This window comes from Hemiscyllium ocellatum, unplaced genomic scaffold (assembly GCF_020745735.1).
Source record: "Hemiscyllium ocellatum isolate sHemOce1 unplaced genomic scaffold, sHemOce1.pat.X.cur. R, whole genome shotgun sequence".
Classification (NCBI taxonomy): domain Eukaryota; kingdom Metazoa; phylum Chordata; class Chondrichthyes; order Orectolobiformes; family Hemiscylliidae; genus Hemiscyllium; species Hemiscyllium ocellatum.
In genome coordinates this window covers 1,207,922-1,235,382 of record NW_026867602.1, presented here as the reverse complement: position 1 = coordinate 1,235,382, position 27,461 = coordinate 1,207,922, and the positions used below count along the sequence as shown (strand labels likewise).

The window sequence follows — 27,461 nt, the reverse complement described above, 5'->3', positions numbered from 1 at the left end:
GCAAAAGTTTGGGGGGGACAAGGGAAAAAGAACTGAACAGAGGATTTTAAGTAAAAGGAAGATGAGGGAAACTTATAGACAAACGTACAAGTTACAAGGAGTGGGCTACTCCATCACTCGAGCTTCCTTCATTCAGTGGGATCATGGCTATTCTGCGATGGTGCTGCAGCTTTGAGCAGGTTATTTTGTCCTGGGTTTTACAGCAGAGGTACCAACAGTGTACCAGAACCATTAGAGTAGACAGCTTGAGGCACCTTGGGGTTTCTTTTTTTAAAAGAAACAATAGAAGCAGCCTGAACAGGTGTGGTCAAACTCCCACAGAACCAGAAGCTGCTGGGGGCGTGAAAAGCTGCCATCTCTCTAGTTTTTGGAGTTCTCTCTCGCTCAGAATTGTCTCTTAATGTTCTTTCTGCCTGGTTTGGAGGACCGCATGTATGACAATCTGTGTTCTGAATGTGCCTTTTTCCAAGTGTGCGTTTATGGGACACTGCGATATTGGATTGGTTATGAGTAATAGCTGCTGCATCTATTGCTCTGTTACATTCTCCAATGGAGCTGTTATTCCAATTCTTTCTTTTGTTGCATTTTAACTATGGTAGATGAATACTTTTAAATCCAGTAGTTTGACCGATCAAATTGAATTTGCAACACGACACCTTACATATACCTCTAAAGTAAGGAAACATTAGGGTCTACATTATTTTCCGAATAGTTTGAGGAGAGCTTGGTCTGATCCAAAACAGCTCAGATAGTGGCCTCTGCAACACTTGCCTGACTTCACTCCCTTGCTAGTCAAGTATCTAACTCCACTTAAAAATACTCAAATCGCCCAAATCCACTTCTCCGAGGAAGAGAATGGGAACCTTACTTTCAACCCTAGGTGAAGGGTCCCCCCTCATCTCTCCTTCAAATTCAGTTCAGTCTTCCTGCACATTCTCCAGAGGGACGAGGGTGCACAGTTCATGCACCAGCGTCTAAGGACACCCCTTCAGAGGCTGGCTGACAAAGCAGGCTAATAATTCACACACTGCTGAAAATGTGTTGCTGGAAAAGCGCAGCAGGTCAGGCATCATCCAAGGAACAGGAGATTCGACGTTTCGGGAATCCTGAAGAAGGGCTTATGCCCGAAACGTCGAATCTCCTGTTCCTTGGATGCTGCCTGACCGGCTGTGCTTTTCCAGCAGCACGTTTTCAGCTCTGATCTCCAGCATCTGCAGTCCTCACTTTCTCCTCCTTAATAATTCACCCACCCACGGATCCCAAATGGGATTGGCAGCCAGGAACGTGGTAGCGCAATGGAACTTTGTAAAGCCACTGGGATGGCTTCTATACCCCATAAGCTTCCTGCCAGGGAAGCAGAGCAAAATCCAAGTGTTGGTGCTGGGGTGACCCAGGTTTGTGGTTACATGGCGAGTGCTGAAGCTCTGGCATAAAAATATTTGCACCAATTAATGTCTTGGCGTCGAACAGATCATGGCACCCCGGCTCAGGATTTACTATATCAGCATTGAAGGTTACTGCGGCTCGATGTGACTAAACAAACTCCCCTGGCTTTGCAGGACATTCACACAGGGCTCTGTATTGCAGCTGGACCTGGATCTCTCGCTTCCCCACACAAAACACCGTCGGGACGGGCCACGCACTGACCTAACGGGTCCGAGCTGCGACGCCTCCTCATCGCAGGCAGGTAGTCGGGAGACAGCAGCACCTTGAAGAGACGGTCAAAGGGCTGGCACTGCACAAAGGACTGCAGCCCACGGGCGTTCAGGCACAGAGCGCTGAACACATTCGGCAAGGAGCCCAGAACTTCACGGGTCGCAGGTACCTGAGAAAAGAAGCAGAGGTTGGAAAAGGAGGTGGCAGTGCTGTTTGTGACTTCATTTCCATCCCTACGGTCATCTCGCTTTGGAAGAACTTTGCTAAATTTTTGGGTGTAAAACGATCCTCAGGCTCCATCGTAATTTAACACACTTTCACCATACAAGCGCTTCTCGCCTGCTTAGAGCCGGAAACTGTGGGGGGACCCGGAATTTACTTTATTACTCCCCCACCCTTAACAATAATTAAATACTCTGGCCTTGCTAGCCCCCCCCAGGAGACAGAGGAATAGGCAATCCCATGGGAGCATTTTGTCACAAGTTGAGAAACAAAACCAGCCTCACGTTTTCTGGGAAGCGATCCCTTTCCAACTACAATCTGCTTCTCCAGAGCGAGGTGGATTTAAAAGGCTAGCCCCAGAGCTCAGTCTAGGTGGAATGAGTGGAAGAGAGTGGACCCCTTCCCTCTATCTCCAGCACAGGCAAGCTGAAATCAAGTCAGGAACTTCGTCCAAACTGAAGACGATGGCAAGGATTCCCCCCCCCAAGTCAGCACAAATAATTCCAGCACTGGGACCAAGTTGAGGCCATTCAACCCCTCGTCGCCTGTCGATCACCCCCCTTCCCCCGCCCACCACAACACCAGGTTATATCCAACAGTTTCATTTGAGATCACAAGCTTCCAGAGCACTGCCCTTTAATCAGGTGAATGACCTTCACCTGAAGGAGCAGCGCTCCAAAACCTTGCCATTTCAAATAAAGCCGTTGAACTATAACCTGGCGTCGTGTGACTTCTGACCATTCCATTGCAGCGAATGCACGTTGTGAACTCGTCGTTTGTTGCCAACTCAATGTGTTGGCGCCCACTCGGGCACCACAGGTGTCAACAGGACGAGAACAGCGACGGAATATATTTCTCAGAGGCACAGGCACGCAGACTTGCCTTTCTGGAGAACATTTCAGGGCCCGCCAAAGCACACCCCAGAGTGGCACACAGCCAACAAATTAACTTTCTAAAGTGCAGACAAAGTGCACAGCCAGCTCCAACGAATCAGATAACAACCAGTTCTCTTTCAAGTAAGGTGGGTTGAGGTGAAAACACTGACTGCAAAATGATTGTCAGAGGAGGGGTGGGGGGGGAATTAGAACAGACAGGCAGATTGAGAAAAGAGACAGACAGATACACATTCCTAATCCTCTTCAGCACTGTGGCAGGGGAGACATTAGTTTTACATCTCACACGAAAGACAGCACCTTGACTGCGCTTCTGGAGCAGGGCACAAGTCTGCAGCCTCCTCACTCAAGACAGGAGTTGGAGCTGCAGGAACAGAGCTGATCATCATGAAACCGTGGCTAGTAATGGAGCAGCAAACTGGCAAGTCATCGCAAGCTGACGGAGGGGGCTAAGGAGTTTATGTAGGGGGGACCGTGGAGGAATGGGAAGGGGACACAGGGGAGAAGTCAGAAGCCTGCAGTGCAGGAAGCCTGCTGGAGCTATTATGTGCAGTGGAGACAAGAGATGGCAAGATTCCAGAGGGAGTACTCACATCTTTTATCAACAAGGCGTGAAGCATGACGTCCGTCAGTCCGTTATCCTGAAGGGAGGAAAGCAGCGAAGGCTCTTGAAACACAAACACAGTTACCACCTCCGTCGCTGGAGAGAGAAAACATGCAAGATTAAAACCAGAGACTCACAGACAACACCACACACCCCGACATACCCTCAGTGGCAGGCTAGCCGAGACAGTCCTCTGACAGACACCCACAACAAAAACAGCCTGATCGATCAAACTGGGTTAGCGGCAGACAAGAAAAATAGGGAATTGGATCAATAAGTGACATCAAGGGCCAGACACAAAACGTGGCCTGGATCAATACAAGCTTGGAGTATGCAAACAAGGTGCCCAATGCAGTGATCCAGCTCAGTGTCTTGCAGGTGCCATCACAAATTGACTCCATTCCTCCCTCCCACTTAATCAGGAATCCATTACAATCTTTTAAATGCTGCACCATCTATTCATCAAGGTAATCAAAGTAAGAGAGAGAGAGCAGGGAACGAGGAAGATGATATAGATGGAGAGTAGGAAAAAAAGGCTCAACTTGCATTTTACTTTAGGAAACCTCCCCTAACCCTCTTCGAGAAAGCTGAGAGAGATCTTTTGCATTCAACTGCATATACTTGAAAGCAGAGGACCTGGGAGCAGCAGTGGGCCATTCAGCCCTTCAAGCCTGTTGCGTCATTCAATAAGAACACAGATAATATCCACTTCCCTGTCTGCCCACTGCGCATGCACACACCACTCAATTCCCTTGCTCACATCGCAGTGGCCAGCAATAACAAGAGTCACACACACAGGTGAGTGGCAGTGCTGCAGCAGGGCTGGTGGTGGGTAGCAAGGCCTTGTTTACATGGCCCAGGAGAGCACAATAACACACTCCATGTCCACACCATGGAGACAGCATCACTGCTGCTGGTTTCAAGTCACCTCTGACAGTGAAGCATTCCTATTGCTGGTTGGCTGTGGGAAGCGCCAGCCTAGATTTATTTTTAAAACACCCACTGCCTTTGAACGTGAATGACATTCCCAATTATTATTTTAAAACGGTCCGCTGACATGGGCACCATCTTCAAGAGCTGCTGTCTTCATTCACAAAAGCAAATTAGCAAGACAGCTGCCAACAATCTGCCAATTAAACCCGACATTAGAAAACGAAACAAAAACTAAGAAATTGCCGGAAAAGCTCAGCGGGTCTCGCAGCATCTGTGGAGAGAAATCAGAGTAAACAGAGTGATCCTTGCTGAGGACTGACAACAGCTGGGAAAACATTATGCAGAAGATAGAGCGCGAGGTAGGAGGGGAAACAATAGGTGAGGATAGAGCCCAGAGAGAGAGAACAGTTGGACAAAAAAGTGGATAAAGATCTGGCTAGGATGGGGAGTGGCTATCAATGGGAACTCTGATTTCTCTCCATAGATGCTGCCAGACATGCTGAGCTTTTCCAGCAATTTCTGTTTTTGTTTCTGATTTACAGCATCCACAGTTGTTTCAGTTTTGATTAAAACAGACAATGATGAGTTGACCACATTTGTGTGCACAGAGAATAAAACTGCACTCCCACCAGCTTTGTATGATGCAGGATTCATATGGTAGACTGCTGCAGCAAACTCACTTTAGCGGGAGAGAGCGTGAGCGTGCGAGCAGGACAGAGTGCGCGAGCGGGACAGAGCGAAATGAAAGAACAGTGCAAGAGAGAGAAGGCTGCAAGATGGCTCCAGGATGGAAAGATTTTCTTGCTGTGGGAGACTGCAGAACAAAGGAAGTGTGTGATGGATCGAGACACTTTGATGTTGCTTACCAAGCAGGAACAGTGATGGCCCGTAATACTCTGCATTGCTGATGATGTGCTTTAGTGAGGTAGGCAGGGACCCATCCATTACTGAAAGGTAAACAGCACAGAGGAATTACACAAATGCTTCTACTTAGGGTTAAAGTGAACCGACAGAGCTGATACTATCGTGGGAACTTCTACCTTGTGGGAGCCGCTAACATTTAGTCATTTTATTGCCCATCCTGTAAATTACCCTCTTGGAAGTAAGGGTGAGCCATCTTGAACCGCTGCGGTCCTGGAAGAGTTGGGGGGAGACACTTGCGGTACTGTTAGGGACAGTGTTTCACAACTGTCTACCTGAAGGTAGATGGAGTTTCAAGCTACAGTTTCAGAACTCCTGAGACACAGTGGTAGTGCCCCTACCTTAGAGATGGGAGGACCAGATCCAGATTTTTTAAAAATCTCAAAAATTAAAAGAAACAGACAGACAGTTTTGTCACAATCTGAGTGGATGACAGGTCACACTTGAGGGACTTGATCAGCCTTACTCCTGCTGACTGACCGATGACAAAACGCTGGACAATTTGCATTGAAAATAAACTGTGGCTTCCAGTAGCAAGCTTTTAACTGTCCTCTGAAATGGCTTAGGAAGAGATTCTGCTTACAAGGGTTTACAGACAACTGGTTCAACGAGAGTGAGTTAAATAATACTGCTGAAAGAAATGCGGATTTTTCATCAGGACACAATCGCAAGAATACCAAACAAGTAAACAAATGCTGGCATCGCCAATGATGCCCACACCCGATGAACTACTGAAGCACAAATATTTATGTCAACATTACCTAAACTGCTTCAAATGCAATTAAGTCTTTTCTTCAATATGAAGACCTCAACTGCATACAGCTCTCTCAGCGCTGTCCCACCAATGCCCTGTACAAAACATCCCTACATTGATGCTCAACTCCCCAAGTATACAATAAACAATCCAATTTGCAGTTGCGTACTAACTTTTAATGATTCATGTACCAAGACACTCGGGCCCCTCTGCCCTGCAGAGTTGCCGTCTCCCTACATTTAAGTGACAGAAGATGGGAACTCACTCATCTGCTTCGCTTCTGAAAGACAGAATAGCCTGAAAACAGAAGACATTACCATGTCGAATGCTGTCCGAGAAAGCTGGATCTTGAATGGCCTTCTTCAGGAAGTTGAGCATGGACTTCAGCAAGGCTGCTCGCTGCGGGATGCACTGAACCCCTGCACAGAGGAGAACAAAAACATTGTATTTATGTCACAAAAGCATTCACCATCTCAGTACGTCTCGATGTATTTGGCAGACCAAGAGATTATTCTTTCAGATCAAGGTTTCCTTTTAACTCTGGGGAACATAGTGGCCAAACTGCACACATCAAAAACAGCGACATCATTCTGAGGAGATGTTGGCTGAAGGACAGATTAAGACAGACTTCCTCTTGTGACGTTGCTGTGGCTTGAAAAGGTTCTTTTGTCACAGAATCACAGAAACCCAGCAGTGTAGAAGCAGGCCACGTGACCCATTCAGTCCATGCCAACCCCCTGAACAGCATCCCATCTAGACCCAGCCCCACCCCCGTAACCCTGCAATGCCCATGGCGATCCCACGCATCCTTCAACACTATGGGAAATTTAGTGCGACCACTCCACTCGAACCTGCACTTCTTTGGACTGTGGCGGGAAACTGGAGCACCCGGAGGAAACCCACGCAGACACAGGGCAAACTCCACAGAGACGGTCACCCGTGAGTGGAATTGAGCGCAGGAGGCAGCAGTGTTAACCACTGAGCCACTGTGGCACTCCTCCTTTTGAAGAGAGGTTGAACGAGAGATGAGATGAGCAGTCTGGGGTAATGTGAGCTGTTTGGGAGGGCCTTGGGATTTTTTTTTAATATAAAAAGAAACAGCCTGAATGGGTGGGGCCAGCTCTCAGATCAGGATCTCTGGGCTTTGGGGTTTCTGCAGCATCAGAAGTTGTTGGGGTTTCAACAGAATTGAAAATTTCGAGGTGAATGTCTCCTGGCTGCTACTCTCCCTGAATTCTCTCGATGTTTATTCCTCCTGGATTGGAGAACAACAGGTGAGAATTTGTATCCGAAATTGCCTTTTTGCCAAGGGGTGCGTTTATGGGATATTACATTATTGGAACAGTTAATTAGCAATAGTTACTGTACCTATTATTCGGCTAACTTTTCTATAGAGTTAAATTATTCTAGATTCCTCTTTCTTTGGTTGGTTTTTAATTTGAACGTTGAAATAAATTGTTTTCCTTAGAGTCAAGTAGTTTGACCAGTCACATGGCACCTCACATCTACCTCTGTCATAAGAAAAGGTTAGGGTCTGCGCTACCTTCTCAAAACGTCAAGGTGTCTGGTCCGGTCCATAACATCCTTTCAGCGTGCACAGAAGAGGGAGGATACCAACAACCCTACTCCACATCTAACCTAGCTTACCTCAAGACATTAACCGAGGCAAAAGGGACAACTCCTTCAGTGTGCTCCTGACACACAGTCATACCTGATGAAGGAGCAGCGCTCTGAAAGCTACTGCTTCCAAATTAACACGGTCAGACAGTCAAAGCACCTAGCACCCTTACCAGCTCTGGGTGGGTAACTCGGGGCAGCACCTGGCCCTCGTGACTCGACCTCTGGCCTGGCCTCAGTTGAAGTCGAAGGACCGGGACTGCTCTCCATCACGATATCTGAAACTACGAAAGGCAGGAGTAAACACTGGGCAGCAAGCAAAGGGCTTCCAGAGGATACGCCACGCTCCGGGACATGTGAGTACTTCGTTATCAAAGCCCATTATCATTTAAATCTGGCATCTCCACTCCACCCACCCCTTAACCTGGAAGAATTACAGGGCGGCCATTCAAGGGGGAGACCAACCACATATCAAGGCACTACCCACCATACTCCCCTCAAAAACATTGAGACACGTAGAAAATCTGCTGAAAACTTCAAAGCTGGAAAGCAACCGCCAAAGAGAACAACATCAGTGAGGACCTCAGTAACGACAAGGTTTCAGGAAATCGAATTGCATGATGGCCTTTATAGCCAGACAACTGGTGCAGGGCCACAGAAGCCCTATCACAACTGGGCAAAGCTTTGCTGAGAGCATGTCTGGAGCACGGGGCACGCTTTACGTCTACAAATTTAAGAAAGGATTCACTCACTTTCGGAGGAGGCTTGTAACAAATGCCCTATCTCCAGGTGGGAAGGCCCGGGTTTAAGTCCTGACTGCTCCAGAGGTGCGAGGTAACAATGATTAGAAAAAGATCTACCCTTGCTTTGTAGGTGGTACAGCAATGGTTTGGTAAGTTGGGAAGAGGGCCTTGAGTAGATTATTCTCTGGAGTTAAAAGAATGGGATGTGATCGCGCAGAGACAGGCAGGGAAGAGAAGCGAGCGACTGTTGACACGACACTTTCAGGATAAGTGGAGTGTGAGCACGGCCATGAACCATGAGCAGCTGAAACCACACAGGAACAGGATGCTAGATGACACAGAGGGCATGTGTGAATGAGAAGGACTCATTTACCTTAGCAGAGAGGTCAGTGACGAGGAAACACAGATCTAAAACGAATGGGGAAAATGTTCAAGGGAAGAGGAAAACAGACTTTTCTTTTAAAACCCAGAGGGTGGTAGGAGTGTGGAACCCAATGCCTGAAAGGGTAATGATGGCAAAAACTCAACACCACAGGAGAACATTTCAAGGAGGTGAATCAGTTAACAAGTCCAGAAACCCCCAAGAGACAACATGGGTGCCCCAGTCAAGCAGGATACTAGAGGGCTGCTGGGTACATACATGGCTTGGAAAAATCAAAACGCCCAGTGCACCAATACATTACCTTCAGAATCCGTTTCCATCTCCTCACCCTCCTGAGTTGTGCTCGATCGCTGAATCTTTGGCTTAATGACAAAAGGACACTCTTTCCTGCAAATATCAACTTCGTGCTTCAAAGACAAAGAGACAACCAATTAGCCACCAGGCAACTTCCAAGGTTGGAGCTAAAGCACATCAATGGAACACAGTAATGGGAACTTTACACTGCATCTCACCCTATGCTGCCCCTATCCTGGGAGTGTTTGATGGTGGACAGTGTAGAGAGAGCTTTACAACTCTGTGCTTTTTGGCTACTAACAATTTGGCAGAAATAGAATCTTACAGCACAGAATGAGGCCAGTCAACCCTTCTGCCTGTTCCACATCTCTGAAAAAGCACGGTGGCACAGTGGTTAGCACTGCTGCCTCATAGCGCCAGAGACTCGGGTTTGATTCCCGACTCAGGCGACTGACTGTGTGGAGTTTGCACATTCTCCCCGTGTCTGTGTGGGTTTCCTCCGGGTGCTCCGGTTTCCTGCCACAGTCCGAAGATGTGCAGGTTAGATGAATTGGCCATGCTAAATTGCCCGTAGTGTTAGGTAAGGGGTAAATGTAGGGGTATGGGTGGGTTGCACTTCGGCGGGTCGGTGTGGACTGGTTGGGCCGAAGGGCCTGTTTCCACACTGTAAGTAATCTAATCTAATCTAATCTGCCCATTAAATTCATTTCCCTGTTCTTCCCTTCACATTTTCCACGCAAGGAAGGAGGCCCATCCCATTCAGCTCCTTCTTTGTCCCAAAATAACAGGAGGCCGTTCAGCCCCCTCCTCAAACATGTCACCCAGGAACAGGAGACTTTTCAGCAACTTGAACCCCATCCATCCATTCACCGAGACCATGGCCGGTCTGGACCAGAACTCCACCTACTTGTTCACACCCCTCAATGTCCTTGTTGGACAAAAGAGACCTTCCTAATTCCTGTTAAAATGTTCGTCTTGAAACAGTTTTTCTCATGCTTTTGTTTCTGATCATATGTCAATAGGATTCACCTTCGTGAAAGGCGACCCAAGACTCGAAGCAATCAGCAGCGCCACGCAGCAGGTTAGAAAGCCACATACCTCTAGCCTGTTGATGAATACGGCCAATCCACTGTGTGACTGGAACGCTGCCATGTCGAGGTTGGTGATGAGGTCAACCACTCGGACAGCTCTGGTCACAAAAGTGATCTGATCCTGCTCATCGCCAAGGTACTTGATAACCTAAGTCAAAAGACAAAAGGGGAAGGTGAGTAGCAATAAACTAACTGCCGGGTCTACTGTGACTCGGCACACCTTCCAAGAATGCATGCACTGCACCCTCGCGTGACACCGTTGTGCAATTCCTTCACTACACGTCCGAAGGATACAGAGAAACTACACTACCACTAGTGAGCACAGCTCACAACTGGATCACTGGGAGCCATTTACCTGAGCAGCGTTAAAACGCTGACGAGAGCAGGAAGGTTATGGTGGGACTGACAACTGTTAAGCTGTGTGCGCGCATGCGTGTGCTGCGCGCATGCGTGTGCGCGCATGCAGTTCTGTTCACCATAGGAAGGATATGATTTCACTACAGAGGGAGTCACCTGGATTTTACCTGGGCTGGAGAGATGTGGATACCAAACAGACTAGGCAGGTTGAGGTAGTTCCATTAGAGTAGAGAAGGCTGAGGGGGTGCTCACTGAGGTGTACGAAATGATGAGTGGCAGATAGGAAGAGAATGTCCCACCTTAAGTGGGATCAATAACAAAGAGGCACAGCTTTAAGGTTAAAGGCAGGAGGATTCGAGAGGATTTAATGAAGAACTTATCTGGAACTCACTGCCCTGAAGGGGAGGAGAGGCAGGAACCATCACAACACCTCAGTATTTAGATGAGCGTTTGATACACCAGTAGAGCGAGGGGGTCATAATTTTAGGATAGAGGTAGCAGATTTAAAACAGAGATGAGGAGAAATTACTTCTCTCAAAGGGATGTGAACCTGTTGGATAGACTACCGCAGAGTATGGCACATGACAGGACAATCAACAAATTTAAGAAATGGAGTTGAGGCCAAGCTGGAATGGCGGAGCAGGGCTGAGGGCCTGAATTGTCTACTCCTGCTCCTAGTTCTTACAGCACGAGAACACAAGAAATACGCGGAGTAGGCCATCTGACTCCTCGAGCCTGTTCCACAGTTCAATAAGATCACGGCTGATCTTTTCATGGACTCAGCTCCACTTAACTGCCCGCGGACCATAACTCTTAATTCCTTTCCTGTTCAAACATCTATCTTTGCCTTAACAGCATTCAAACAGGTAGCCTTAACTGCTCCACTGGGGAGGGAATTCCACAGGTTCACAACCCTTTGGACAAAGAGGTTCCTCCTCAACTCAGTCTGAAATCTGCTCCCCCTTATTTGGAGGCTGTGCCCCCTAGTTCTAGTTTCACCCTCCAGTGGAAACAACCCCCTGCTTCTCGCTTATCTATTCCCTTCAGAACTAGAGAGTGTTTGTGGAAGATTGCCCCCTACTCTTCTCAATTCCAACCAGTACAGACTCAGTTTATTCAATCTCTCATTATAAGCCAACTCCAGAATCAATCTAGCGGGTATACTCTGTACCCCACCCAGTGCAATACATCCATTCTCAAGTAGGGAGGCCAAACCTGCACTCAGGTACAAGGCTACGGGCCACGTGCTGCCAAATGGGAATAGATTGATAGGTGCTCGAACAAAATATAACATACCCACATTTCTACCCAGCCTCCTTATGTCCACTTCACAATTTAATATCCTTTCATCAGTAAATTTAACAATCACACCTTTGGTCCCTGCATCTAAGTTAGATATAAAAATTATAACAAGTTGCAGCTCTCCTGATCCCTGTAGAGCTTGTTACATGGTGCTAACTGGAAAATGAGCCATTTACATCTGTGTACCACGCACCAGCCAATCTTTGATGCAGGTCAATGTATTCCCCCCCCATATAAAGGTATGCAAGTTTCCAAAACAACCTTTGTTGCGACATCTGATTGGGTGCCTTCTCCGTGTATTACCCAACTTCCTTTTTTTGGAAAACTACAACTGAATCTGCTTCTGCTGTGCTTTTGTTCAGTGCATCCTAGACCATAACTCGTTATGCAATACTCTTTTCAGGTTAATCAGCTCTTTTGCCAGTCAGTGAGGCAGTGCACATTGAGAACATCAGTGGACAGCAATCCAGAGCTCCAGGATCATGTTCTGGGAGCCGTGCTTGCACCTCACCACAGCAGACAGTGGGATCTGACTTCAATAAAGACCTGAAGTAAAATGTTGCCCTACCGTCCAGTTGTAGAGCCCGTCTGGTTCACTAGCATCCTTCAGGGAAGCAATCTGCTGTCCTTACCCAGTCAACTTCAGACCCACAGCAATGTGGTTGACCTACAGGATTGGCAGGAAATGCTGGCCCAAACAGCAACGATATTCCTAAATTTTGTTGCCTACAACTGGATAAATGGATCCAAAGCATCACGGTGAAATGCGGAATTACAGAAGAACCTCGATTATCTGAACAAGGTGGGCAGGCGCTATTTCGTTTGGATAATTGATTATTCGGTTAATTGATTCAATGCCTCTCCTCTGGGGCTCGGGAGTTTTCTGAAGTTTTCCTTTGTCCTGGCTCTGCTTGCCTTGCTCCATCCCTCTGTCTCAGGGTTTGTTTCTGAGCAGACACGCACTTGTGCATAAGGGACCTGCAGCATTGGGACCTGTAAGGGATCTGCATCGGATAATCAAGCCAGCATTTATTGTCCACCTCTCATTGTCCAGAGGGCAGTTAAATGTCAATCACATTGTCATAGGGCGTGAGGCAATGTAGGCCAGACCAGGCAAGGACCGCAGTTTCCTTCCCTAAAGGACATTAGTGAACCAGATGGGTCTTTTGGTCAATCGACAAAGAACTCATGGTCATCATTAAGCTCTTAATTCCAGATTTTTATTGAATTCAAATGGTCATCTGCAGTGGGTAAAAAGTGAGGTCTGCAGATGCTGGAGATCGGAGCTGAAAATGTGTTGCTGGTTAAAGCGCAGCAGGTCAGGCAGCATCCAAGGAACAGGAAATTCAGAGCCGGCCTGAAACGTCGAATTTCCTGTTCCTTGGATGCTGCCTGACCTGCTGCGCTTTAACCAGCAACACATTTTCGGGGTGATCTGCAGTGGCAAGACACAAACTTGGGGTCTCTGAATTAGCAGTCCAACAACAATCCCACAAGTCCATTGCCTCCTGCATCTGCCCGAGCAACAGGCAGGCCACCTGGATCACTACTCAATTTGCCACAGCCAAATGCGGACAGTGGCAGCAGAAGCAACATCTCCTGGCAGCGAAAGCTAACTGCATCTGGCATTAATTCTTGCTAGACCCCCCCCTCCCCCATCCAAGTACTAACCTGACATCCAGAGTCTGCCTGGTTTAGGATGTCAGGTGCTTTCAGTGGCCTCTCTTTATAAAGTACCTAATGAAAGAGTGCTCCTAGCCTGTATGAGCCAATATAAATTAACAATAACACGAGCTGAAAATGTGTTGCTGGAAAAGAGCAGCAGGTCAGGCAGCATCCAAGGAGCAGGAGATTTGACGTTTCGGGCATAAGCCTTTCATCAGGAATGAGGAAAGTGTGTCCAGCAGGCAGGAGGGGCGATGGAGATGTGATAGGTGGAAGGAGGTCAAGGTGAGGGTGATAGGCCGGAGTGGGGTGGGGGCGGAGAGATCAGGAAGAAGATTGCGGGTTAGGAGGGCGGTGCTGAGTTTGAGGGAATCGACTGAGAAACGGTGGGGGGAGGGGAAATGAGGAAACTGGAGGAATCTGAGTTCATCCCTTGTAAGACCAGACCAGTGATCCAGAGAGCGATAGTCTGGCCTGGCAGCAATGCCTTGCTGAGCCTCCAGTAAAGAACCTACCTCTCTAGCAAGCTGAGGGGGGAACGGGAAGGCCCTCAACCTTACCCCGTGACACAGATGTTTTACCTTGAGTAAAGCTTCCATCATTCCACAGGAGACTAAGGCTTCGCCACCAGCGTCATAACTGGCCAGGTGATACAGAAAGGAGAACAGTGCCGTTGCAAACTGATGAGGATATGGCTCCATCGATGGATCTGACGGCGGTGGGAAATTTTAGAAAGGAAAGATACAATTAGTACTCCATCTCCTTCTGGGTTCAAACCTTGTGGCTAACTGCTCAGTGGGAGGAGCGAACAGCAGACAGACAGTCAACTGGTGAGAAATTGTCCAATCATTTCAAACACACCCAGGAAAAACATGCTTAAACCTCTCGCCCAACAGAGCAATGACCTTTGGCTATAACCAGAAGAGTTCAGCTCCAACATCAATGGTAACTACAGAGTAATACTGCACCCCAATTAAATTCCCAGCCAATGAACAATCTGTATTCATACAGCCCGACCTAGCTAGCAAAAGTCCCAGCATGCTTCCTAACAGCGCAAACAGAATGGGAAAAGCTGTGTAAGGAGATGTTAAGACCAACAGCTCAATGCGAAAAAAAAGAGGAGCTTTCAGGAACATCTTACGGCAGGGGGTAAAACAGGAGGAATTCCAGAGTTTCGGTCACCAGGCAGGGAAAGGCCTGGCTGACAATGACGGAGCAGTGGAGGTCAATGATGCTACAGAGGTCAGACATGGAAGAACACTGTGTCCAAGGACTGGAGAAATTTTGGAAGGGCAAAATATGTCAATGCAGGCTTAGAGGGCTGATGGCCTGTTTCTGTGCTGTACTGTTCTGCATTCTTTAGATGGATGTGAGAGATAGGGTGGGGCAAGGGCACGCAGGCATTTAAATAGGTAAAGTTTAAAACTAAAATCCCTGATATTTGATCTACAATCTAAGCTTACTGACGTCTCCTAATTCTCAGCCAAAGGTCAGAGATGACGACCGCCAGAGAGACACTGCAAGGAAAAACGGCATTATATCCTCACGTGCTTTCGAGAGGACATTAGCTGGTGTCTCGTAACACAGGTCATGCTGTGTTGAGAGACAAGCAGCTTTCACACTCGGGGGGTGGGGCAACAAATTATCAGCACCACTCAGATAGCGTAAAAATGATGTGAAATGAAAAGATGGCCTGATTTGTGGGCCTCTTCTGTGTGACAAATCAGTCAACGTTGTGCAGTAAATGAGTCCTGACTGCTAGTTAGAACACTGCTAAACTGATTGGTTACAGAGCTGTGGTCGGACACAAGCCAGAATTTCCCTCCAATTTCAGTCGTTGATAAATTAATTAGCGCTGACATTTTCCAACTCTGCCAGTGATGCGTTGCTTCACTTTCCTCTACCAGTGCCAGGAATTCCTCCCAGAGTCCCAGGTAACTTGGCAGCCGATATCCTGTTGGCTGCAGGAAGGGATGGACGACCAAACCCGACCTGGTTTCTCACACCCGACCCTCTGCCACCCACAATCGAGGCGGGCAAAGTCTCAGTTCTTGCACCAACCCGGTCCCAAGTGTGTTGCAGCTGGGTTGCCTGGCCGAAGCTCCCGTGACACTCTCCCCCCCCCTCCCCCCATTTCACTGGTTTCTAGGTGTCCGCATGAAACACACAGGACTGAAAGGCACGTTTCCAAGAATGCCTCCGATAGTAACCAAAAGCTCACCCCAAAAAACAAAACCTGACTTTACCTTTCCTCTCCAATCAGCTCTCAGTCAGAAACTCTCACGCTGCTCAGTCACTAAACCAACGAGCAGAAAAAGAGGGGGATGTTTCAACACACTCACCAATCATGGCCTGGATGCAGTTCCGTACCAGCACCGGGAGGAAGCCATGGTACGATGCTGTTCCCGTGCAGTCTATAATGCTGCTCAGCTTAGGCGTCCTTTCCAAATGAACTATCGACGTTAATGTCCTCAAAGAAGCAGCCTTAATATCCTGGGCAAGAGTGGAAGAGAATGAATGAGGGGAGGGAATGACTTTCATTTAAACCACCCAAAATCGTGACCGGTGACTCATTATCTCTCAACTCTGCTGGTTTCAGAAGCTTTCGCCAGGACAGCTGGGGATTTAACCCCCTATTGGGGCCAGCTGCTAGCTCGGGACAAGGAACCTTGCACCATAGTTTTCAGTCTGCCCCCATTGGGTGTCTGGCACAGGGTGAACACAGAGGCAAGCTCCCAAGATAGCTGACTCAACATTTCAGGGCAGCCCACCAATTCATGTGGCGACCCAAATCCCATCCAGGCACGAGGGATTGGTAGGGCCTGCTCGGAAGTCACTAGCTGCAGGAATTCCAATTGCCACGTAGTACCAGGAGCCGTGGGTCCTAACCTGTGCTCCATTGGTCTCCAAACGGATTCACAAATGGATGACTTTCCAACTAAAAAATGTCTAGGCTACTCTACACTGTTCCTCATAACAACTCACTGCAGTTAATAACATGCCTTGCTGGAGCATGTATCAACATACAAACCTGGAGCAGGAGGTGGTCACCAGGCCCCACAAACCAATTCCACTTAATAAGATTGTGAATGATCTAATTACTCCATGGCCAGACAACCTTTCACCACCCCAACCTGCTCATCAAGAATCTACCTCCACACGAAGAATATCCTAAGACTCTGCTTTCCACTGGCTTTTGTGAAACATGAAAGGGTTCAGAAAAGATTTACAAGGATGTTACCAGAACTGGAGAGTTTGAGCTATTGGAAGGCGCCGAATGTTTTCTCTGGAGCGTCGGAGACTGAGGGGTGACTTCAAGGTTTATATAATAATGAAGAGCGTGGACAGGGTACATAGATAAAGTATTTTCCCCAGGGTAGGGAATTCCAAAACTCGAGGGCATAGGTTTAGGGTGAGGGGGGAAAGATTTAAAAGGAATCCAAGGGGCAACGTTTTCATACACAGGGTGGTGCGTATATAGAATGAGTTGCCAGAGGAAGTGGTCGAGATGGGTACAATTACAACATTTAAAAGGCATCTGGATACATGGATAGGAAGGGTTTAGAGGGATAAGGACTAAATGCTGGGAAATGGGGACTGGACTAATTTAGGATATCTGGTCGGCATGGACGAGTTGGACCAAAGGGTCTGTTTCCATGCTGTACAACTCTGACTCCACAAGAGAGTTCCAAAGACACTCAACTTTCATTATAAAACATCCCCCCCAGCTCAGTTTAAGAAATGGGCAACTCTTGGTACTTAAAACAGTGGCACAGAGTTTTAGATTTTCCCCACAAGAGGAAACATCCTTCCCACAACCATCGGATCAAATTCCTTCAGGATCTTCATCAATGACTTTGAAACTCCAGTGGATACAAGCTCACCCTGTCTAACATTTCCTCATAAAGGCAACCCTGCCCCATTCCAGGGATTAGTTTGGATAAACCTTCGCTGAACTGTTTCCAGCATGTTTACCTCCTTCCTCAAACGACGAGACCAACATTAGGCACGGCATAACTGAAGCGTAACCTCACTCGTATTGTATTCCCCTGGTCACCCTGGAGTGGCACAGTGGTTAACACCAGGGACCTGGGTTCAACTCCAGTGAGTGTGTGTGCATTTAGCACATTGTCCCTATATCTGCTTGCGTTTCTTCCAAAGATGTGCAGGTTACGGTAGATTGGCCACACAAAATTGTCCATAGCGTCCAAGTGAGGTGCGTTAGCCACGCTAAGTGCAGGATTACAGCGATGGGGTGGACAGCTGGACCTGGATAGGATCTCTTTGAAAGGTCAATGCAGAGTTGATGGGCTGAATGGCCTCTTTTTGCAATGTAGGGATTCTTTGATTCAACAAACCTACGGCCTCAGTGGCGCAGGTCACCCTATACAGGTGCGCGTGAATTCATGAAGTGCTGACAGGCTCCTCAACCATTCTGGGCATGATTTACTCTGGTCAACTGTGCCCTCACTCACATACCTACACAGGTTCACCGGCCAGCAGACACTGCATCTGCAGAACTCACTTTCTCCTGGATTCAGGAGCCTGCTCAGCGGGCCAGGGTTGCTGCAGCCATCTGTAACAGCATCACTGGCCGGTCACGGACAGGAAGGTGGTATCAACAACACCTTGATCATCTGCACACCCTCACCCACCTTCCACCGTGAATATACATTTTCAGCAGAGACATATGCCCAACTCACTCACCATCAGTTGTTTGTCTGGAATCTGCAAAACATCCACCAGTTCCTCTATCAAACCATTGTATAATATACTATTGGCAGACTCTTGCAGTGCATTGGAGTAAACTGTGGAAAGGAACAAAAGGGGAGTGAGTGGGACAGTGACCAGAAGCAGGATCCCTGGTCGATTATACCGTTCCCAACCCTGCACACCACAACGCTTCCCCCATTCCTCCCTAAGAGGGAGTTGGGCCAACTGCAGTGTTAATAACAAGGATTGTGCCTTCAAACCCTTTCCTTCATTCACAGTAGCATGGCCACCCTGCAGAACAAAAGCTACAAACCTCCTCCTGACCGCTGGAATGCTTTTAAAGCAAGCACTGAACGTATCTTAAGATTGGTTCGAAGAACAAGCCATGAACCCAGACCTTGCCTGCAGGGATGGGGGATGCTTGCCCAAGTGCTTCCGAGTTACACACGATTTTCTTTCCAGTGCTTGGACCTGGGGCTTGGTGCCTATTGACAGCATTAGGTCATTAGCTATTCAGTGTGGGAAAGCAGCTTCAACCACAAAAAGGTTGCCATCTCCCCCGCTGCGGCTGCCCAGATCAAGTCACTTCACGTAAACAAGTCAAAAGTTTCAGGAGGAGAACTTCATGCCCAGTTGTGTGCCCGACCACTCACCCGCTCAGGGTAACCAACTGCCCCGTAAGATTCAGGACTGCACTGCATTTGCAACGGTGCTGCCTCTGCTTGGGATGTACCACTCCAGCCGGTGCACTCTGCCATTTCCAGAGAGCGTCCGGTGACTGGGGCGAACACCAGGCATTCTCCACAGCCCCCCCACCATCCCAAACCAACAGCCTGCACACTGCTTTATTCCATTTGGGTCCACTGCATGCCTACTCAAGGTGATTCAGGAGCTGTTACACAAACATGGCGATACTGACCTCTGCGAAAAATCAGTCGGGGGGGGGGGGAACATCGAGATCAAAGAACTTAAAGTGCCTTCCTGGGGAAGCGTACTTTGAAGCCTCCTGACAACAGCAGGTAAAAACTGATTTAAAGAGCACGCTGACTGAGAGCTAACAAACAGCTTGCACTTGATACAGACCCTCAAAACAAAAATAAAACTCATCTGTAATCCTGCAGTCCCAGCTGGAACACAGTGCACGCCAACACTCCCCCTGACTATTCTTCCTGACGTATGGACCCCAGAGGTCTGTGTGCTCAGAACTGCATTGTACAGAGTGCTCGGAACCTCCATACCCCCTCTCCCCGGAGGGAATTGTAGCTCCACACCCTAAAGGCAGGCAACAGTCCCAGCTTTTGCTGTGTCCCCTCCTGGTTGACACAAGCATCATCAAGTGATATCCAGCAGCCAGTCGACATTCAGCCTGTCCTGGGAAATCTGCAGAACCCTCGCTGGCTTAAATAATGGCTGGGGTGGCTTGAGGTGGGGGGATTGGGGATATTCCAGCTTAAGGAACAGCTCAAGTTGAGACTATGGCCACCTCATCAGACTGACACCTACAGGGAACTCCTCCTGCCCTTAAAACAGATCCATTTCTGTTGTGGCCATAACCATATACTGTGCTTTGTCAAGACAAATCTGCTGAACAGATTGCTTAGCTCGGCACGGAAATATAACAGCTCCCCAGCCAGGAACAAGACGATGACTCTGTGGCGCGATGCATACGGTCACTCACCTAATATCGAGATAGCATGTAGCCTAGCTTGAACTGCTTGTAGTCTCTTTTTATGATTCGAGAAGCCGTGTGCTAGCCGTATGTGTGTAAACAGTAGCATCTGTCACGGAAACAAACAGGCATCAAGCAAAGCAGTCACAATGTCAAACGTTACCCTGCTATTGCCTTGGTAGGGCAACTCGGAGGTGGCAACTGGTTTCCTTAACGGATATCAAGGTGCTGACAACTGAGCAGCTGGCCATGTCGGAGGGCAGTTGGAAGTTGCTGTGGGTCATGGACCTGTTTTGGGTCAAAGAGCCTGCTCCCATGCCAGAGGACTCCAGCCCCTGGCAAGCACAGCAGATTTCCTCCTAGAAATGACATGTGGCTTTTACTGTTTGGCCATTTCCTGACTAACGGGGAATTGAAGGGCATTGGGGGTGGGCAGAAAGGCAGTGGCAGGTTCAGGGTGAAGACAGTGCGTGGGGGGTTGGTCAATGGGAGGAATGAATCTAGTTGGTGGCAGGGAGGAGTGGAAGGAGGCGGAGGGGCTGGGAAGGGAGGTTATTTGAAATTGGAGAATCAGCGAAGGCCGCAGTGAATGGTACAGAGTTTAAGGGCTGAATGGCCTGCTCCTAATGTGAACATTTGCAGTTTGGCGGTCACCTTTTCAGGGTAGGTGGTGAAACTATCACAGAGCGTGGAATTCTCCTCCCCAGGCGACAAGGGGAGGTCAGGTCTGTGAAATTATTCAAAGCCAAGTCTGACTGACAAGGGAATCAAGCTGACAGGAAAGTGAAGGGATGATTTTAACGAGATCACCCAAGATCTTACTAGATGGTCGAAAGGCCAAATGAGCCACCTTCTCTTAAATTCCATGTTCCGTTACTGTAGCTATTATACTTGGAGTTTAGAAGAATGAGGGGTGACCTTACTGAAATGTGAAGACCCTCAAGGGACTTTTTGTGGTCAGCAAGGACCAGTTTGGGACAAAGGGTGCTGTAGGACTCCATGACGTGACAGAGTAGGTGTGGAGAGGTTGTTTCCCTTCATCTATGACCAGAGGGTGTAATCTCAGAGTAAGGAGGCACCCATCTAAGATAGATGGGGAGCAATATTTTCTCCAAGAGGGCTGTGAATCTGTAGAACACTTCACAGAATCCCTACAGTGCAGAAACACGCCATTCAGCCCATCAAGTCTTCTTCCCTTCAGTGTAATCCCAAGCGATATTTTCACCACGGCTAACCCAACTGACTTGCATATCTCTGGACACTATGGGTAATTTTAAACAAGGCCAATCCATCTTAATCTTTGGACTGAGGGGGGAAACAAGAGCATCCAGAGGAAACCCACGCAGATACAGGGAGGAAACGCAAAAGCCTTACAGCTCAAGGCTGGAATCTAACCCAGGTCCCTGGTGTTGTGAGGCAACACTATGCCACAAAGAGGGCTGACAATGCCGTTTTGTGAAGCACATTCAAGGCTATTGTAATTATTAAAGGGATCAAATGGTATGAGAGTTAAGGCAGCAGAGTGGGGTTGAGGAATTTCAGATCACCCAAGATCTCACTGAATGGCAGAGCAAACTCTAGGGGCCAAATGGCCTAATTCCTGGTCCTGACTAAGACATGGAGAAACATGGCTCCCATTAGAATCCTCTGGCCAGCAGCTTTCACCTCTCTCCAGTTTGATGTCTAGAGGAGGCCAAGTTTCAGAACTGAATGGGAAAATTCCTGACCTGTACAAACCCTGCTCTGCCAAAGCATGGAAGCAGGCCACTTGGCCCATCGGGTCCACAGCAACTCTCCAAAGAGCATCCCAACCCCCAGACTCACCCCATACCCTATAACACTGCATTTCCCATGGCGAATCTACCTCGCCTGAACATCCCGAGATGCCATGGCCAATCCAGCCTAACCCAACTATTCTCTTCGCATCACGTCCACACCCAGACCTGCACCAAGAAGAATTATCTTTAATTGAATGAAGCCTGCAGCACTCACCTGCTTATCTTTTGGGATACTGTACATTTTGGTTAAAGACTCCATAATTTCAGAAGGACTTTCAGATATCTGAGAACAGAAAAGTAAGCCAAGGATGAGAAAGCAGCTCTCAGGGCACCCAGCTCTCTTGTCACAAATAACCCTTCAAAGCCCCCAGGTTTGATGGAACACCAGCAGGTAGGATAGGAAACCCTTGTTATCAAATGCCAGCCCAGTCCTGGACCTGAACAGGCAGGACTAATGCAGAACTCCACTCCCTCACTGCACCGCCAAAGGGTGGTGTACTTTCCCACCAGAGGCATACCACCTACCACCCTAAACTAAGACCCTGCTTCACAAAAGCAAGGCAAATAAAAGGCTTTCGGAATTTAGTAACTGGCTTATCAACTCAAACAGTTCAAATGAAATTACAATTCACAATATCCTTACAGCATGGAAGCAGGCCACTTGGCCCATCGGGTCCACAGCAACTCTCCAAAGAGCATCCCAACCCCCAGACTCACCCCTTACCCTATAACACTGCATTTCCCATGGCGAATCTACCTCGCCTGAACATCCCGAGATGCCATGGCCAATCCAGCCTAACCTGCACAGTGGGAGGAAACCTGAGCACCCGATGGAAACGTGAGGACACGGGGAAAGCATGCAAACTCCAGCTAGACGGTCACCCGAGGGTGGAACTGAATCCGGGTCCCTGGCGCTGTGAGGCAGCAGTGCTAACCACTGAGCTGGCGTGCTGCCCTAATCAAGGCCACATAAGCGACACTTATGGTCAGATCAGAGGCAGAGGAAGGCAGCAGCACAGTTCCCCTTCACAGCTCTCATTTCAAATGTGAAGATATCGAGGAGCATGCCAGAGTCCACAGGACCCATACAGTTCCCTCCAGGGACAGAGGATCGAATTGTACAGGTGGCAAACACGTATCAATGATAAAGCAAGATCCAAAGTTTGACCCCAGCCCATGGAGCAGATGGTGAGCAGGACTGGCAAGTGTCAAAAGATAAACCCATTGTGAGGGGTACACAAGCACCGTCATTTGAGCAGAAGCGACAACCAGAGGTGGTGGTGGTGGTTGGGGGGGGGGGGGGGAAGAGGAGGAGGAGGAGGAGGAAGAGGGCACCTTTGGGGCAAACAAATGTATAAAACAACCCAGGGCTCACCAGTCAGCCCTGTCAAATCCCCCTATAAGTAAACAATCAGCTGCACCAATCTGGTGTGGTGCTGAGCCACCGAACAGAAAGGCTCCAGGTTCAATCCCAGATTCACTCAAGGTGCTCGCTGCTTCCTTGCCACTGGCAGCAGTGGCACTGTACCCAAGTAGGTGGGATGGCAGAGAGAAAGAAATAAAAGGAGGACGACACAGCAGCTGTTCAATGCTCCTAATGCTCAGGGACTGGAAGATCTCAGTACTTTTGATGTGTAAGTCATCAATCCTTTTTCTTGGTTTTCAGGACAGACATCCATTCAGTCGTAAGAATTAAAACACAGCTCCGCAGGCTGGGTGGTGTGTGGGGACGGAGTTGGAGTTTCAGATCAGGGTGCCACTGCCATCAGTTCTGGTTGAAAGGTTAAGGAACCCGAAACTCTCTTCCTCTCCTCCACAGGTGCTGCCTGACCTGCAGACAAGTCTCATCCTTTTCAATTCTCGCTAGAAACAAAATAAAACTGCAGATGCTGGAATCCAAAAGTAGACAGGCAGGAGGTACACAGCAAGCCAGGCAGCATCAGGCGGTGTACAAGTCGATGTGCAAAAGGACTGGAAAAAGGTTACACCCAATACATTGACTTGTGCACCTCCTGATGCTACCTGGCTTGCTGTGTTCTTCCAGCCTATTTCCAATTCTCAGGGCAGGTTTCCAGCAACTCCCACCCCACCCCCCCCCCCCCTCACATCCCCTTTATTGGCTTAGCATTTCACACCCTCTTCTCTATTACCCCCTCAGCTTCCCACACCACGCATCGACTTTAGACTGAAACGGAGTGAAATTGAGAATGACTCACCTTATCTAACTGCTCTATGTGAATGTAATGTAGTGTGTTGTTTGCTGTGGCCTGCAACAGAAGAGGTTACAAGACACGGGTTAACGCGAGTTCAAGTCATGCAATACAGAGCTCTGACATATCACAGTGTACACAGTGCTCCCCCGACAAATGAGAAGCTGCAAGGTAGGAGTTATAAAAAGCACCAAACGGTTAAACTGAGGTGTGCGCACATACATCAGGGGAACAAGGCTGGATGAAACAAACCTGGTGAAGGGGGTTGTCCCATGCGGACAGTTTGAAATGCCTAGCTTTTCACACAGAGTTCAGAAAAATAGACACGACAACGATCATGTTGAAGAGGGCTGGATGGAGGTGGGTACTGCTGCCCCCGACTGGAGAGTTCGGAACACTGTCACACACTCGTAATATGGGGCTGGCCACTGCAGAGAAATTTCTCCTCTCAGGGGGTCGAGGATATTCGCAGTTTCCTAACCCAGGTGGCTGAGCTTTCATTCACTGAGTATCATCAGGACAGAGGTTGACAGCTTTTTGGGAGGGTGAGTGCATTGAGGGAGGAAGCAGGAAGATGGCATTAATAATTGGCTACTCCCTGACAGGCAGCAGAGGACACAGTACTGCTACCCAAGCTGGGAGGGGCTCCTGGCTGAGAGGGGCTCCTCTCAAGCAGAGTTTAACCAGCAACTCTGGACCACCTCTCCAAGCGGGTGGCAGCTTGCATCAATTCTGCCTCTCCGATCCCAACAGCACCTTGAAGTACCACGGTATGGTGAGACACAATACAGCTCAGGGATGGGAGCGATTTGGCGGGGGGGGCTTGAAACTCCCAGTTTGACAGCTCAAGGCAGCGTGAAAGGAGAACACTCAGGTACACGCAGAGGATTGCAAATGTCTCTGCGTAACACAGCGTTACTCAAGGTCGAAAGGGCATTTGAGACCTCACTTAAAGGAAACAAACCACATACAAAGTCATTGCCCCCTTCACTCCCAAAAGCCAATCACCAATCCACTTAATAATAGTCCCTGCACACCCGGCCACAGCAAATCGCCTGTAGTGTCCCTCACGTGTGATGCTGGGGAATCTTTACTCTCCAAGGTCAGAGTCATACAGCACGGAAACAGACCTTTCTGCCCAACCAGTCCATGACGACCATAACCCCAAACTAGACAGCCTGCCTGCTCCTGGCACATATCCCTCTAAACTTTCTTGTTCATGTACTGATCCAAATGTCTTTCAAAAGCTGTAACTGTATCCACATTCACCAAATCCTCTGGAAGTGCATGCCACACACAAACCACACCGTGCGTAAAAAAGTTGTCCCTCATGTTATTTTAAAGTCTTTTTCTTCTCACCTAAAAAGAAAGTGCCCTCTGAATTTGAAATCTCCCACCCTCGGGACAAGACACCTGCTGGTCACCTTATCTACACCCCTCGTGATTTTATAAACGTCTATGGTCACCCCTCAGCCTCCTCTACTTCAGCAAGAACAGGTTTAAATCAATCAGCATTCTGCGATAGGTTGCTAGCATACCAAATATGCCATGTCTAATCCAGCATGCTATTCTAATTTGCAAAAGATCTGTTCTAAGTGTAACCTCAGGTTTCTTACACCCAGTCAGCCACGGCACTTTGCCCCAAGTCAGGTAGTCTGGACCCCCTCAACACGCACACAGAAACACAGGTTGACACTTAAGAGCAGTACTCCCTCTGCTCTATCAGAGATGTCACCTTTTGAATAAGATGCTAAACTAAGGCAATTCAGACCAAAAAAATCCCACAACTTTACTTGGAAGAGTAGGAGTGCCAAACCTGGCATCCAAGCTAATATTTATCGCCTGGATCATCACTGGATCAGATTACCTGGATCCTGAATTCGACTATTCCAACATAACCACACTCTTGATAATGCGCAAGCTACAGGTCGTTCTGCTATAATGAACGTTCCGTTAACGCGAATTCGGTGTAACACGATTGACAAATTGGAGACAGTTTTCTTAAGTGCAGACTTTTAAAACAGGTTTTGGCTGCAATGTGATTACATCGCCTGTTTCTATAATATGGGTTGTCCAAGAATTACCTGTAGTATATTGTTTCCCCCAGCGATATGTTTTTATTTTGCAATGAAGGGTTGAATCAATAAGCTCAGTAAGGGAATTAAGAGTTCACAGAATCATAGAATCCCTACAATGTGGAAACAGGCCATTTGGCCCAACAAGTCCATACCGACCATCCAAAGAGTATCCCCACTCAGACGCGTTCCCATACCCTTCCCCTGACTAATGCACTTTGCCTACACATCCCAGAATACTATGGGCAATTCAGCATGGTCAATTGACCTAATCTGCACATCTTTGGACCGTGGGAGGAAACCGGAGCACCTGGAAGAAACCTATGCAGACACAGGAAGAACATGCAAACTCCAGACAATCGCCCCAGGCTGGAATTAAACCCAGGTCCCTGGCACTGTGAGGCAGCAGTGCTAACCACTGAGCCGCTGTGCCACCTCCTTATGGAAGGGAAGCAGGCAAGTGGAGTTGAAGTTTATTGGATCAGCCACGATCTCATTGAATAGTGGTGCCAACATTTTGTGGGCTGTTTTCACATCACTGTTTGGAGGAGCATGCAGTGCACAATGCGCTGCTACTGCTGCTGCTGCATTTCCTGCATCACCACAGTGCCACACAATGGTCTTCCCTGGCTCTGAAGCACTGAGGAACATTGAGATTGTAAAAGGCAGATGTAAACAGGGAGAGAGTGTTTCTCAGTGGGATCTCAGACTATTATAGTAAATGCCATAAATTTGCAATCGTGTACAGTTTGACACCTGATGACAACAATGTTGGCAATCTGTAAACAGAGAAGACTCCAACTGTAACCTACTTAATATCCATCTCTAGCTGGATTATCACAGCCTTGCATCAGTCCATACCACCCACCGGTTTGATACCCTATGCCTCGAATCAAAATGGTCACCAAAATCAACTCTTGCAATTTCAGATACAGCCCTAGCCTTGACAGACAACACCTGCACAAACCGTGTGTAGGAGATCTAAAAGCTGATGAGGCATGGTTCACCCCTCATCAAAGATGCCCTCATGAAAAGACACAGACTCTCAGGATACAGTTCCTACCCTTCAACCAAGTAAAAGTCTACACAGCAATTCTTCAGACTATTATGGTCTAAAGGGTAAAACTACAAGGACAGGTTGCATAAGCCTTGTTTATATCAGTAAGATTTCAGTTGATGGGATATAAATGACAAAATTAAATTAATATACGGATTTGATGGGGGTAATTAGGGAGAAATTATTTCTTTCTCCAGCACAAGGGGTGCTTGGGTCCACAATTTCTTTATTTTCTCAAGGGGTGTTGACTTCACTTTTGCCCAAGCCTATCTGCCTCATCTACACTCACTGCAGATCCGAAGCCACGTGCCAGAGTGGGTGAGGTCAACAGATTGCTTTCCCTGAAGGTTCTGGAACCAGACTTTTTAAAAATAATGATCACAATTACCCTTTAATCCCAGATTTTATGAACCGAGTTTAAAAATTCCCCGAGCAGCTGGGGTGGGATTCGAACCCAAGACCCCAGTGCAGCAACCAGGGGGTGCTAGATTACGAGTCCAGTGATATTATGATGATGCCAACACC

The 27,461-nt window shown here is 48.1% G+C and overlaps 1 protein-coding gene across 8 annotated transcripts in view; it reads right to left on the bottom strand.

Moving 5' to 3' along the window:
• The window catches only part of huwe1 (HECT, UBA and WWE domain containing E3 ubiquitin protein ligase 1), a 217,123-nt gene that overhangs the window by 129,946 nt on the left and 59,716 nt on the right, over positions 1–27,461 (bottom strand). For all 8 annotated transcript variants that reach the window (XM_060822431.1, XM_060822430.1, XM_060822435.1 and 5 more), the window contains 13 exons: positions 23,811–23,861; positions 21,809–21,877; positions 19,826–19,925; positions 18,142–18,242; positions 15,777–15,927; positions 14,016–14,143; positions 10,118–10,258; positions 9,027–9,132; positions 7,774–7,884; positions 6,301–6,402; positions 5,175–5,255; positions 3,365–3,471; positions 1,648–1,825 (listed from right to left, as the gene is read on the bottom strand). In XM_060822431.1, the coding sequence (XP_060678414.1) occupies positions 1,648–1,825; positions 3,365–3,471; positions 5,175–5,255; positions 6,301–6,402; positions 7,774–7,884; positions 9,027–9,132; positions 10,118–10,258; positions 14,016–14,143; positions 15,777–15,927; positions 18,142–18,242; positions 19,826–19,925; positions 21,809–21,877; positions 23,811–23,861 (1,426 nt within the window). The remainder of the gene's footprint in view (positions 1–1,647; positions 1,826–3,364; positions 3,472–5,174; positions 5,256–6,300; positions 6,403–7,773; positions 7,885–9,026; positions 9,133–10,117; positions 10,259–14,015; positions 14,144–15,776; positions 15,928–18,141; positions 18,243–19,825; positions 19,926–21,808; positions 21,878–23,810; positions 23,862–27,461) is intronic.